General features: G+C 47.8%; 1 protein-coding gene across 1 annotated transcript; it reads left to right on the plus strand.

The window, feature by feature from the left end:
• Window positions 1-448: 448 nt before the first annotated feature.
• LOC110627622 lies at window positions 449-2,095 on the plus strand. Its single transcript, XM_043948501.1, has 2 exons — window positions 449-1,051; window positions 1,145-2,095. The coding sequence occupies exons 1-2, from the start codon at window positions 449-451 to the stop codon at window positions 2,093-2,095; spliced, it is 1,554 nt and encodes a 517-aa protein (XP_043804436.1).
• The last annotated feature ends 10,594 nt before the right edge of the window (window positions 2,096-12,689 follow it).

A 12,689-nucleotide genomic window follows, 5' to 3' on the forward strand; every position in this document is an offset into this window, starting at 1 on the left:
GGGATTATACAGGTTTTCAGGATTTATGTCAGGCTTGCTACGGGTCCCGGCGGCCTTAAGCCGATCTGGATCCTAGCGCCGATAGCGGTCCGATTTTCGGGTCGTTACAGAGGCAGACAGTTATTCTGCCAGAATAACCAGGAAGACGGAGAGTGAAGCGCAAGAAGAGGAGTATCGTCTGGAGAAGAGGCCCAGACAAGAGGAAGAGAATGTGGATCAGAAACTGCAGAAGCTGAGAGAACAGCTCCTAGCTGAGTTGGGGGCGAAGGACGACAACCAAACCCTCTTACCTACATCCTCGCCTTTCTCGAAATGGGTACAACAGGAGACCATCCCAAAAAAGTTTATGATGCCACCCATGGCGGCCTATGACGGAACGGGAAACTCAAGAGAGCACGTCCTCAACTATAAGACCTTCATAGAGCTGTAGACTCTATCGGATGCCTTGATGTGCAAGGTATTCCCCACGACGCTCACAGGGCCGGCACGGGCGTGGTTTAACAGTCTGGAGGCTGGAAGCATCAGAAGTTTTGGAGATTTGGCCACTATCTTCATCAACCGGTTCATTGCCGGAGTACCTGTGGACAGAAAGACGAGCTACCTGGAGACATTCCGTCAGAGGAGGAATGAGACTTTAAGGGAGTATGTCGCCCGTTTTAACATGGAGGCCCTACAGATCCCTGAGCTGGATGAAAACCGAGCTATGGAAGCGATGCAAAAAGGGACGACCTCCCCAGAGTTCTTTGGCTCGTTAAGCAGGAAACCGCCGACCTCGCTAGCAGAGCTGATGAAGAGGGCGGAGAAATACATAAGGCAGGACGATGCCTTAGTAACAAGCAGATTCGCCAAAGAGGTGGCAGACAGGGGAAAAGCCCCAGAAGAAAGGAGGCCGGAAAGGCAAGAGAAAAAGCAAGGCAAGAGGCCTGAGCAGTACAGACAGCCTTGGGACCGAAGGGACCAGAGACCGTTCCCTCCTCAGATTCCAGAACAGAGACCACTCCCCCTGCGGGTTCCTGAGAGCTTGACGCCACTCAACGCCTCTAGAGCCGAGGTGCTCATGGCGGTTTAGGACAAGGAGTTCCTCCAATGGCCCAAGCCTATGAGAGCAGAAGCAAATCAGCGAGATCCTGACAAATACTGTCAGTATCATCATACCCACGGCCATGACACCAACAACTACTACCAGCTGATCAGTGAGATTGAGAGGCTGATCAAAAGGGGTCACTTGCGGAACTTTGTGAAGAAGCCAGAGGGAGAAAGGCCTCAGCCGAACCCTACAGCAGAGAGGCCCAGGAGGACAGGAGCAGGGCCGGTGAACGATGGTTCCAGTGGGACCATCAACATGATTGTGGGAGGGACCGGAGGTCGGATGAGCAGGAGAGGAAGAAAAAGGGGCCGAAATGGGGAAGGTAGCAGTGCCGAGGTCATACAGATAGCTGACCATTCACCAATGACCATCTCCTTCTCTCCGGAGGATGCCCAAGGCATTCAGATGCCTCATGATGACGCACTCGTTGTTGAAGCCGTCATTCATAACTACTGGGTTAGGAAGATCTTGGTGGACGACGGAAGTAAGGTGAATTTATTGCCATACAAAGTCTTCCGGCAGATGAGAATCCCCGAGGAACAGTTGATTTGGGACCAGGCCTCAGTCAAAGGAATCGAAGGAGTCCCAGTGCTCGTGGAAGGAAAGGTGAAGCTGGCTCTCACCCTCGGGGAAGCACCAAGAACCCGAACTCACTACGCGGTGTTCTTGGTGGTAAGGCTCCCCCTGAACTACAACGCAATATTGGGAAGACCTGTGCTGTTTGATTTTGAGGTCGTAACCAGCATTAGATATATGGATATTAAATTCCCAACAGAAGCAGGAGTGGGAGTAGTCAGAGGAAGCCAGGAAGAGGCGAGAGCAGTGTACCTGGCCACGGTATCAGAGCTGAGCTCAGCAGGGGAAAGGTTTGACTCAGAAGTTCTGGAGGTACGGGAGGAGAAAAAAGAGGCCAGAATAGAGCTGGTCGGAGAGCTAGAAACCTTCCCCTTATCAGAAGCAGAGGTAGACAAGGTTTTCAGCCTTAACGCCGGCCTGACTGAAGAGTAGAAAACTGAAGTCATGGCCCTGATCCGAGGTCACGCATGAAGCTTCGCCTGGAAGCCTTCTGACATGCCGGGGATAGACCTTGAGGTGATGACTCATAAGCTGAACGTCCTTCCAGAGGCCAGGCCGGTGAAGCAAAAGAAGAGGGTGGTAGGAAGAGAGAAGTAGCAGGCCACTAGGGAGGAAGTGCAAAAGCTAGAGGAGGCCGGGTTTATTAGAGAGGTTATGTACCCACAATGGCTAGCAAATCCTGTATTAGTAAAAAAAGCCAATGGCAAATATAGGATGTGTATAGATTTTACTGACCTCAACCAGGCATGTCCCAAAGATTGTTATCCCCTCCCTGATATTAATAAAATGGTCGATTCTACGGCCGGTTTCGATTACATGTCGTCTTTGGATGCAATGTCTGGTTACCATCAAATTCCAATGGACAGGTCGGATGAAGAAAAGACCTCGTTCATAACAGAAGATGGGACCTACTGCTATAAGGCCATGCTTTCGGGCTGAAAAATGCTAGGGCAACATACCAGAGGCTAATGAATAAAATCTTCAAAGACCAGATCGGCAGAAATGTAGAAGTATACGTGGACGACATGGTGGTAAAAAGCTCCACTTTTCGGCAGCACTTGATAGACCTGAGGGAGGTGTTCGAGGTGTTAGAACAGTACAGAATAAGGCTAAACCCAGAAAGTGTGCCTTCTTCATCAGGGGAGGAAAATTCTTAGGATACATGGTGAGTGGAAAAGGCATAGAGCCAAATCCTGAGAAGGTGGAAGCTATCTTGAAAATGCCCGAGCCGACCTACGTGAAGGATGTCCAAAGGCTTACTGGAAGGGTAGTAGCGCTCAATCGCTTCATGTCGAGGTCGGCCGAAAGATGCTTGCCGTTCTTTAAAAAGCTGAGAAAAGTTCCAAACTTCGAATGGACCGAGGACTGTCGGAAAGCTTTCAAAGAGCTCAAAAGCTATCTTAGCTCGCCACATGTGCTCAACAGTCCGTTGAAAGGGGAAGAGTTCCTGATCTACTTGTCAGCCTCAAAACAAACTGTTAGTGCTGTGTTGGTAAGGGTAGAAGGAGGAGAACAGAAGCCAGTGTTTTACGTCAGCAAGGTGCTCAAAGATGCCGAGATCAGATACCTGAACATCGAGAAAATGGCCTATGCTCTGTTGCTGGCCGTCAGAAAATTCAGAGTCTACTTAGAAAGCCATCAAGGAGTAGTGATGACAGACCAACCATTGAAAAGGATTCTCCACAGGCCGAAAACATCAGGTCGGATGCTTGCCTGGTCCATCGAGATTAGCCCCTACTGCTTAGAGTATCGACCTCGGACCACCATAAAATCTCAAGCCCTTGCTGACTTCATAGCAGAGTGCTCTTTCAATGAAGAGCAGACAGAATCGTGTGAGTCATCTTCGGAAGCGTTGGGAAACGAGAGAGAGGGGCAATCCTCTCAAGAATTCGGTTGGAAGCTGTATGTAGACGGGGCATCTGGCGCTGGGGGCAGTGGAGCAAGAATAATGCTAAAAGGACTCGAGGGTTTCAAAGTCTGTTATGCTCTACGCCTGGAATTCAAAGCCTCTAACAATGTAGTGGAATATGAAGCCCTGATAAATGGGATGCTAATCGCAATGGAGGTAGGGGTAACTGATCTTGAAATAAATAGCGCCTCCCAGCTAGTGATCAACTAGATAACAGAAGCATATCAGGCAAGGGACCACACCATGCAGAGGTACTTGGCGAAAGTAAAAGCCATAGAGGCCGAGCTCGTCGAACAGGGGATCATGGTACAGTACCAGAGGATACCCCAGGAGGATAATGAGGAGGCAGACCTGCTTAGCCGATTGTCTAAAGAGGAGCTGGAACAACTCCCTGACGAGGTATACATCCAACATATTAGCACACCTGCTTTTGACAAAACGGCCACTGTAATGCAGGTTGAGCAAGGCCAAAGCTGGATGACCCCATACTTGGAATACCTTGAGAAGGGAAAGCTTCCTGAAGACAAAGATGAAGCAAAGAAAATAGCTGCTCGAGCTGCCAATTACCAAGCAGTAAGAGGGACCCTATACAGAAGAGGAAAATCCACTTCATGGCTCCGATGTGTAGGCCCAAACGAAGCAGTCAAGGTGCTGGAAGAAATACACCGGGGAATGTGTGGAGCTCATGAAGGAGCAGGAACGTTGGCGAACAAAATTTTTAGACAAGGCTATTACTGGCCCACTGTCAAGAAAGAAGCTGAGGAGTTCATCCGAAGGTGTGGACTATGCCAACGGTTCGCTAACGCCATCAACGTACCAGCCACCCCTCAGTCCAGCATATCTAGCCCATGGCCGTTCTCGCAGTGGGGCATAGATATATTGGGACCTTTTCCTAAAACCACGGGGCAAAAGAAGTTTGTAGTGGTGGCTGTGGAGTACTTCTCGAAATGGCCAGAGGTGGAGGCAATCCCCACAATTACAGCCCGAAAGATGATAGACTTTTTCTGGCGCAATATCATATGTAGGTTTGGGATACTGAGAGTACTCGTATCGGATAATGGCAAGCAGTTCGAGTGTAGAACCTTTAAAGAGTTCACAATGAACATGGGCATATGGCACAAATTCTCCTCGGTGGCCCACCCTCAAACCAACGGCCAAACCGAGGTCACTAACAGAGCTATCCTCCAGGGACTGAAAAAGCGACTCGATGGAGCTAAGGCAAATTGGGCTGATGAACTCAACAGCATCCTGTGGGCACTCCGAACTACCCCCAGGATGTCCACCAAAGAGACGCCCTTCGCACTTTCTGTAATACCCGGCTAGACTCCGGTATCGGAATTCCTACCGTCCGGTGGAATTTGGATGTCGGAAACCTCTAGAAGGATAAAAGCATGTTTTCATAAAATGTTTTCATGTATTTTAATGGTTTTAAGTAAAAAGGATTTTGAGTTTTGTATGAAAAAGACCAAGGAGACATTTTCAGGTTCGGCCGCCGAACATTGGATGGTTTTGGAGGGCAAGTTAGGCTTCCAAAAATTTCAAAGGTTCGGCCGCCGAACCTCACGTTCGACCGCCGAACATGCATGAGATGTGGGGGCACGTTCGGCTGCCGAAAGGTAGTCTGGCAGCCCCTATATAAGAGCTCCATGGCCGAAACGGGCAAGGTTTTCTCCCCATTTTCGGCCACGGTGAGTTCATGCTCTCCTAAGATTGTTTCCAATGCTTTTCCTTCTGATCTTTCATGTTTTAACAAGTTTTATGTCGATTTGAAGGTATTTGAGCAAAAGAACAAGTTTTTGAGCTTGGAGACCCAAGGAGTTAAATCTCTCCCAACTCCAAGTTAGATCGCCTCTACTCTCGATCTTCAAGAGGTAAGAGTCGATCTCTAGCTTATGATGTGTTTTAAACAAGTTTTATGCAAGTTTATGGAGTAGAAATGCATGTTTAGGTTGTTTTGAGTTTATGGGTTTAATGTGTGTTTATGAGCAATGTAGGTATGTTTGACGTGTTGTAGTTGGGGTTTAGGCTAGTTTGAGACCCCTATGAACTTGTATGCTTGATTGTGTATGATTGGGAGTGTTGTAGAATAGGTTGTTGCATGTTTGAAAGATTTGGGAGGCGTTTGTGCATGTTGGAGCTGAGTTTCTGCCACTTTGGAGAAACTCAGGTTCGGCCGCCGAAGGAACTTTCGGCCGCCGAACCCGCTTGTGGAGGCAGCCTTCGGCTGCCGAAGCCCGCCCCCGAAAGAGTACTTTCGTCTCTGGAGGGCAGTTTCGGCCGCCGAAAGTGCCGCCGAACATGCATGAGTTTCGTCTCTGTCTGGGAGTTTCGGCCGCCGAAGGTGCCGCCGAATCTGCCTGACTTTCGGCTCTGGAGGGACTTTCGGCCGCCGAACCTGCCGCCGAAAGTGCCCTGTCCAGCCCTCCTTTGCATGTTTTTCTATGATTGTTTCATGATGTTCTAGGGGGCTTTTGGGGAGTAGTTTAGAGTTATGTTCATGTATGTTTGGTCCCTCATTTGAGTCCACCTGTGCAGGTTCGGACCCGAGGAACCGAGCATCCTAGCAGTGAGTCAGCTGCTCCAGTGTCTGGTCAGAGCTATCTAGAGGTGAGTGGAATAACTCATTACGTTTTAAATCAAATAATGGACATTTTAGCATGATTCACGCATCATTAATGCCATGAGATATACTAGGTTGTCTGCATTAGAATTCATGAATATATTGCATTGCATATTTTGTTGTTCATGTGGATGAATATTGGATGATCCATAGCCCTCGACCTATGATGTGATGATATGATATGTACGGTATGGAATGAAAGACCAGTGGGACCCATTCTACGTCCGCTGGCACTATGTAAGAGAAAGACCAGGACCATTCTACGTTCTGGCACATTGGAATGTTATGTTATGCTATGTAAGAGAAAGACTAGGACCCATTCTACGTTCTGGCACTATTGGATATGTAGAGGGCTATTGGTGACAAGTTCATCCTTGATGTGATATGTTTGTGATGTGATGCATTCCATGAAAGCATGAAATGTTAATATAATGTTTTTATCATTCTGCTCACTGGGTTTTATAGCTCACCCCTCTCCCTTGACCCCCAGGTTTGCAGGTACAGGGTAGACCAGGAAGTCAGCAGGAGTAGAGTTATGTTATTGTATTAGTTAGAAGTGGACATGAATATGATGTAATGTATTAGTACAGTATAGAAATGTAATGTAATGATGTTCTTAAGGATAGAGTGGTGCTTGACCATAGTATGTTGTAATCCCTTCATGAGTACATGATCTTTTTCTTGATAGTTATGTTTAACCAAACTTGATGCATGTTATGTCACCCCATTGGAGCATTGATGAGGACTCCAAGGTGGGTTAATGTTCATGATTATGTATGGTGCATGCACAGGTTGAGTTTGGTTGATGGATGAAAAAGAAAAGTTTAAAATTTTTATGTATGTTGTTGATCATGTATGGGATTAAACAGGTTCACAGGATGTATATTAGGCTTGCTACGGGTCCCGGCGGCCTTAAGTCGATCTGGACCCTAGCGCCGGTAGCGGTCCGGTTTCCGGGTCATTACAGAGTGGTATCAGAGCCCTAGGTTCATATGATCGAACCTAGAGTGTCGGGCTCATAGATGTTCTAGAAGGTCAAGCACAATAGGAAGATCATGTCCACTAGGATAGGATGTTGAGTCCTGTCTTGTATGATGATGTGAAATGTCATGAGTACATGCATGAGCATTAATGCTATGATATGTATGCTATGTATGTGATGCAGGTTCATGTGTTTCCACATGAACCATGTGATGCTGATGTTTTTAGTGTTGTGTACTATTTTTCAGAAAACAGGATGAGAGGAACTCGTCGATCTGCACGATTGACTGGAGTACCACTCCAGGATGAAGGCACTGATGCCCGTCCTCCTGCATTGCCTAGGGTAATGTCATGTAGATCAAGCAAAGAAAGAGTGTCAAGGGACCCTAGAAAGTCTTTTGATGCTAGCAGAAGGGGGACAGATAGAGGAGGAAGTTCTTCAGATGTGAGGGAGGTTATGGAAAAGGATCAGAGGAGGGATGGGAATCTGGATGTTAGCATGTCAGAAGAAGGGACAGGGGAGTCGCAGGGAGGCGCTCAGGCCTCGGGGTATGGTTTTTCACCCCATTATCCACCCTTCCCACAGGGTTCGGGGTATCCGATGGGAGGCACATCGGATTACTCCAGCTTTAACCCCTACCCTACCTACATGCCTTATCCACCTTTCTATCCACCTTACCCACAGTACCCAGCTTATCCACCCTCACCCTTCTATCCTACCCCGGCAAACCCCACCTCGGGGAATGCTGCACCCCCACCTCCACCACCTACAGAACCAGCAGCCCCAGTTGCTCAACCTTCTAGACCTAGCTCAGCCGGTGGGAGCAAGGTGAAGATGACAGATTACCTTAAGCTGGATGCTCCCAAATACAAGTCAGGAGACGATCCCTTTGAGTACCTGAGGGTAGTGAAGACGATAACTGATGAGCTAGAGGCAGATGACAGCAGGGCCATTCAGATGGCAGGGTTCACTTTAAAGTACAAAAAGGCACGGGAATGGTTCAAGTGTTATGTGGACCTAAGGCTAGACGGCATGACATGGGAGGAATTTGCGAATGAGTTTGTTGGATGGGCTTTTCCAGATAGTTCCAGGGAACTGAAGATGATTGAGTTTGAGCAACTGAGGCAGACAGAACACATGAGTGTAGAGGAGTACACGGATAAATTATTGGAGCTATTGCCTTTTTCAGGGCAAGCTCTAGATACAGATTCGAAGAAAGCCAAGAGATATGTTATGAAACTGCATTCTAGGTACTCCTCTTTGATTCAGTCAGTTGAGAGGGAAAGTTTCCACACTGTGGTGGATATGGCCCGAAGGATGGAGGCTAGTGCTATAATTGAGGGGTTAGTGAAGCAGTCAGTGACCCAGTCTTCAGGAGTTAAGACCCCAGGCAGAGGAGGGCCAGGTCCCTCTTCTCAGAGCTCAGGTAGCAAGAAGTGGAGTAACACCACCAAGAAGCCGAAGAAGAACAAGTTCTGGAGTAAGTTGAAATCCGGTCTGGGATTAGGCGGTGGCTCGAGCTCAGGCTCAGATGGTACAGAATGCCTAAGGTGTGGGAAGCCACACAAGGGAGTGTGTCGGGCTGGGACTAATGCATGCTTCAGATGTGGACAGGAGGGACACATGGCTCGGGAGTGTCCTAGAGCACCTTTTATGGGCCAGCCCCAGCAGACAGCTTTTGGTAGTGTAGCACAGCCACCAGCTCCAGCCACAACTCAGGGCAGTGGCAGAGGTAGAGGGAGAGGGGCAGCCTCTTCTTCTGGTTCCCGAGGTGAAGGTCCATCAGCTCCAGCCAGGATCTTCACCATGACACAGCAGGAGGCTAACACATCCAACACAGTGGTGTCAGGTAATCTCATCATTGAGTGTTTGATGTGTATGCATTAATGGACCCGGGTGCATCTCATTCTTTTATTGCTCCGAGAGCCGTTGAGAGGTTGGGTCTAATAGTCTCTGGGTTAGAGTGTCCCCTATGGGTCAGTGGACCCAAGTGTGACCCGTCAGTGGCAGAGTCAGTCTGCCAGTACAGTCCAGTTTTTGTTGAGGGAAGATGCCTTTCTGCCGACCTTGTGGTTCTAGATTTGACAGATTTTGACGTCATTCTAGGGATGGATTGGCTATCTACCCATGGTGCTACCTTGGACTGCAGAGACAAGGTAGTCAGGTTCAGAGATCAGAACGGGTCAGAGGTCGTCTTCAAAGGAGACAAGAGGGGTACACCTAGAGGTCTGATATCAGCTCTTCAGGCTTGTAGGTTGCTTAGGAAGGGATGTCAGGGGTATTTGGCTCATGTGAGAGAGCTAGATAGTCATGTCAGGGAGCCAGCCTCAGTGCCAGTTGTTAGAGAATTTCAGGATGTTTTTCCAGAGGAGCTTCCAGGACTACCACCTGCTAGGGAGATAGAGTTTGAAATCGAATTGATGCCTAGAACTAGACCGATCTCTATTCCTCCCTACAGGATGGCACCAGCAGAATTGAAGGAGCTTAAGGAGCAGTTGCAAGATCTGGTAGATAAGGGCTTCATCCGACCGAGTACCTCACCTTGGAGTGCTCTAGTGCTTTTTGTGAAAAAGAAGGATGGATCCCTCAGACTTTGTATCGACTTCAGGCAGTTGAACAAGGTCACTACCAAGAATAAGTACCCGTTGCCAAGGATCGACGATCTATTTGACCAGCTAGCCGGAGCAGGTTGTTTCTCCAAAATAGATCTGAGATCGAGGTACCATCAGCTAAGGATAAGAGAGGAAGATGTGCCAAAGACAGCTTTCAGGACCAGATATTGGCATTATGAGTTCCTTGTGATGCCGTTCGGGTTAACCAACGCCCCTACAGCATTCATGGATCTCATGAACAGAGTATTTAGCCAATACCTGGATCACTTTGTTATTGTCTTCATAGATGATATCTTAGTGTATTCCAGGAATGCAGAGGAGCATGCCCATCATCTGAGGTTAGTTCTACAGACCTTGAGGGAACATGGCTTGTATGCCAAGTTCTCCAAGTGTGAGTTCTGGCTGAGGAGCATCTCTTTCTTGGGGCATGTGGTGTCAGAAAACGGAATAGAGGTGGACCCCAAGAAAGTGGAAGCTGTAGCTAACTGGCCTAGACCCACCACAGTAACAGAGATCAAGAGCTTCTTGGGTTTGGCAGGTTACTACAGGAGGTTCGTTCAGGACTTCTCCAAGATAGCAGCTCCTATGACCAGACTGACTAAGAAGAACCAGAGGTTCATGTGGACCGACCAGTGTGAAGAGAGCTTTAAGGAGCTCAAGAAGAGGTTGACTTCAGCACCAGTGTTAGCCCTGCCATCTAGTAATGAAAACTTCTCAGTGTATTGTGATGCGTCCCGTGTGGGACTGGGTTGTGTGCTAATGCAGAATGAAAGGGTGATTGCTTATGCTTCTAGGCAGCTGAAGAAGCATGAGTTGATTTACCCTACACATGACCTAGAGATGGCAGCGGTAATCTTTGCACTCAAGATGTGGAGGCATTACCTTTATGGGGTAAAATGTGAGATCTTCACAGATCATAAGAGCCTGCAGTACATCCTGAGTCAGAGAGAGCTGAATTTGAGACAGAGAAGATGGGTAGAACTGCTTAGTGACTATGATTGCAAAATACAGTACCATCCGGGTAAGGCGAACATTGTGGCGGACGCCTTAAGCCAGAAATCACTTGGCAGTTTATCCCACATATCAGCAGAGAAGAGGCCGGTGGTGAAGGAGTTTTACAAGCTCATTAACGAAGGTCTACAGTTGGAGTTGTCTGGTACAGGTGCTTTGATTGCCCAGATGAGAGTGGCACCCGTGTTTCTGGAGCAGGTGGTTCAGAAACAGCATAAGGACCTAGAGTTAGTGAAGATTGCCAGGACTATTCAGTCAGGCAAAGATAGTGAGTTCAGATTCGACAGCAAGGGGATCCTCCGCTATGGGAGCAGACTATGTGTACCAGATGACATAGGGCTAAAGGGAGACATTATGAGAGAGGCTCATAATGCAAGATACAGCGTTCACCCCGGAGCCACCAAAATGTATCAAGATTTGAAGAAGGTCTATTGGTGGCCAGCTATGAAGAGAGAAGTGGCACAGTTCGTGTCAGCCTGCGAAGTGTGTCAGAGGGTGAAGCTGGAACATCAGAAGCCAACTAGAATGCTCAACCCGCTACCTATTCCAGAGTGGAAATGGGAGAACATAGCTATAGACTTCGTAGTGGGGTTACCGGCGACGTCCAACAGATTGGATTCCATATGGGTGATTGTGGACAGACTCACCAAATCTGCTCACTTCATCCCTGTCAGGAGTGGCTATTCTGTGGACAAGTTGGCGCAAGTGTATGTTGATGAGGTTGTCAGGCTGCATGGGGTCCCTGTTTCTATAGTATCTGATCGAGGGCCCCAGTTCACCTCCAGGTTTTGGCGGAGTCTGCAGGATGCTATGGGTACAAGGTTGGATTTTAGCACGGCCTTCCATCCACAGACGGATGGAAAATCAGAGAGGTCCATCTAGACAATAGAGGATATGCTCAGAATGTGTGTGCTGGATTTTGGAGGTTATTGGAGGCAGCATCTACCTTTGGTGGAGTTCGCCTACAATAACAGCCATCATGCCAGCATAGGGATGGCCCCATACGAAGCTTTATATGGAAGGAAGTGCAGGTCACCGGTTTGCTGGGAAGAAGTTGGAGAAAAGGCCTTGGCAGGGCCTGAGCTAGTAGAGATCACCAGCAGGGTGATACCCGTCATCAGAGAAAGGATCAAGACTGCTGCAAGCAGACAGAAAAGTTATGCAGATATTCGCAGAAGGCAAGTAGAGTTTCAGGAGGGGGATCTGGTATTGCTAAAGGTGTCTCCTATGAAAGGGGTGATTCGGTTTGGAAATGTAACAGCCCGAAAACCGGTACCTCTCTGTAACGGCTCCAAACTGTTCGGCACTAGGATCCAGATCGGCTTAAGGCCGCCGGGACCCGTAGTAAGCCTGACATTACTGCTATACATCTGGTCTAATCCCGTACATGATCAACCTTTTCATAAACCTTTAAACGTTTAAATACCCCCGGCTTACCCCGAGGACTTGTGACTAAAAACTTTTCTTTCTTTTTCCACGCTTAACTCATGCATGCTCTTACTCATTAAGCTTGGCCACTATAAACACATCTGTAAAACATTGCATTCCTCATAAAAACATTCATCTTTCAAAACATTGATCATGTACCAGCTCTAGGATTAGCCAACTATAAGCATAACATGCCTCTCTATACATTAGGCAAAGCACACTTCGTAACTATATCTCGTAAACTCTTCTTAGCTTTCCTTTAGCTCTTTCCAATCTCCTCTTTTCTTTCACATCATTACTTTTCATATCATACTCATCATGTCCATCACTATACTTAACATCCATACATATCATCACTTGAACTATACATCATCTTGCTTAACATGCATAGTTAGTCCCACTCACCTGGAACCTCTGCTTTACTAACTTGGGCCAACTCTGTACTGTAGCTAAACACCTCTCCT

This window comes from Manihot esculenta, chromosome 12, assembly GCF_001659605.2.
Source record: "Manihot esculenta cultivar AM560-2 chromosome 12, M.esculenta_v8, whole genome shotgun sequence".
NCBI lineage: Eukaryota > Viridiplantae > Streptophyta > Magnoliopsida > Malpighiales > Euphorbiaceae > Manihot > Manihot esculenta.

Bases quoted from the DNA above. Each gene is read 5' to 3' on its own strand.
- LOC110627622 (XM_043948501.1), top strand. From the start codon at position 449: ATGTGCAAGGTATTCCCCACGACGCTCACAGGGCCGGCACGGGCGTGG. The intron at 1,052-1,144 runs GTGCTCATGGCG...AAATACTGTCAG, and splicing joins TCAACGCCTCTAGAGCCGAG to TATCATCATACCCACGGCCA.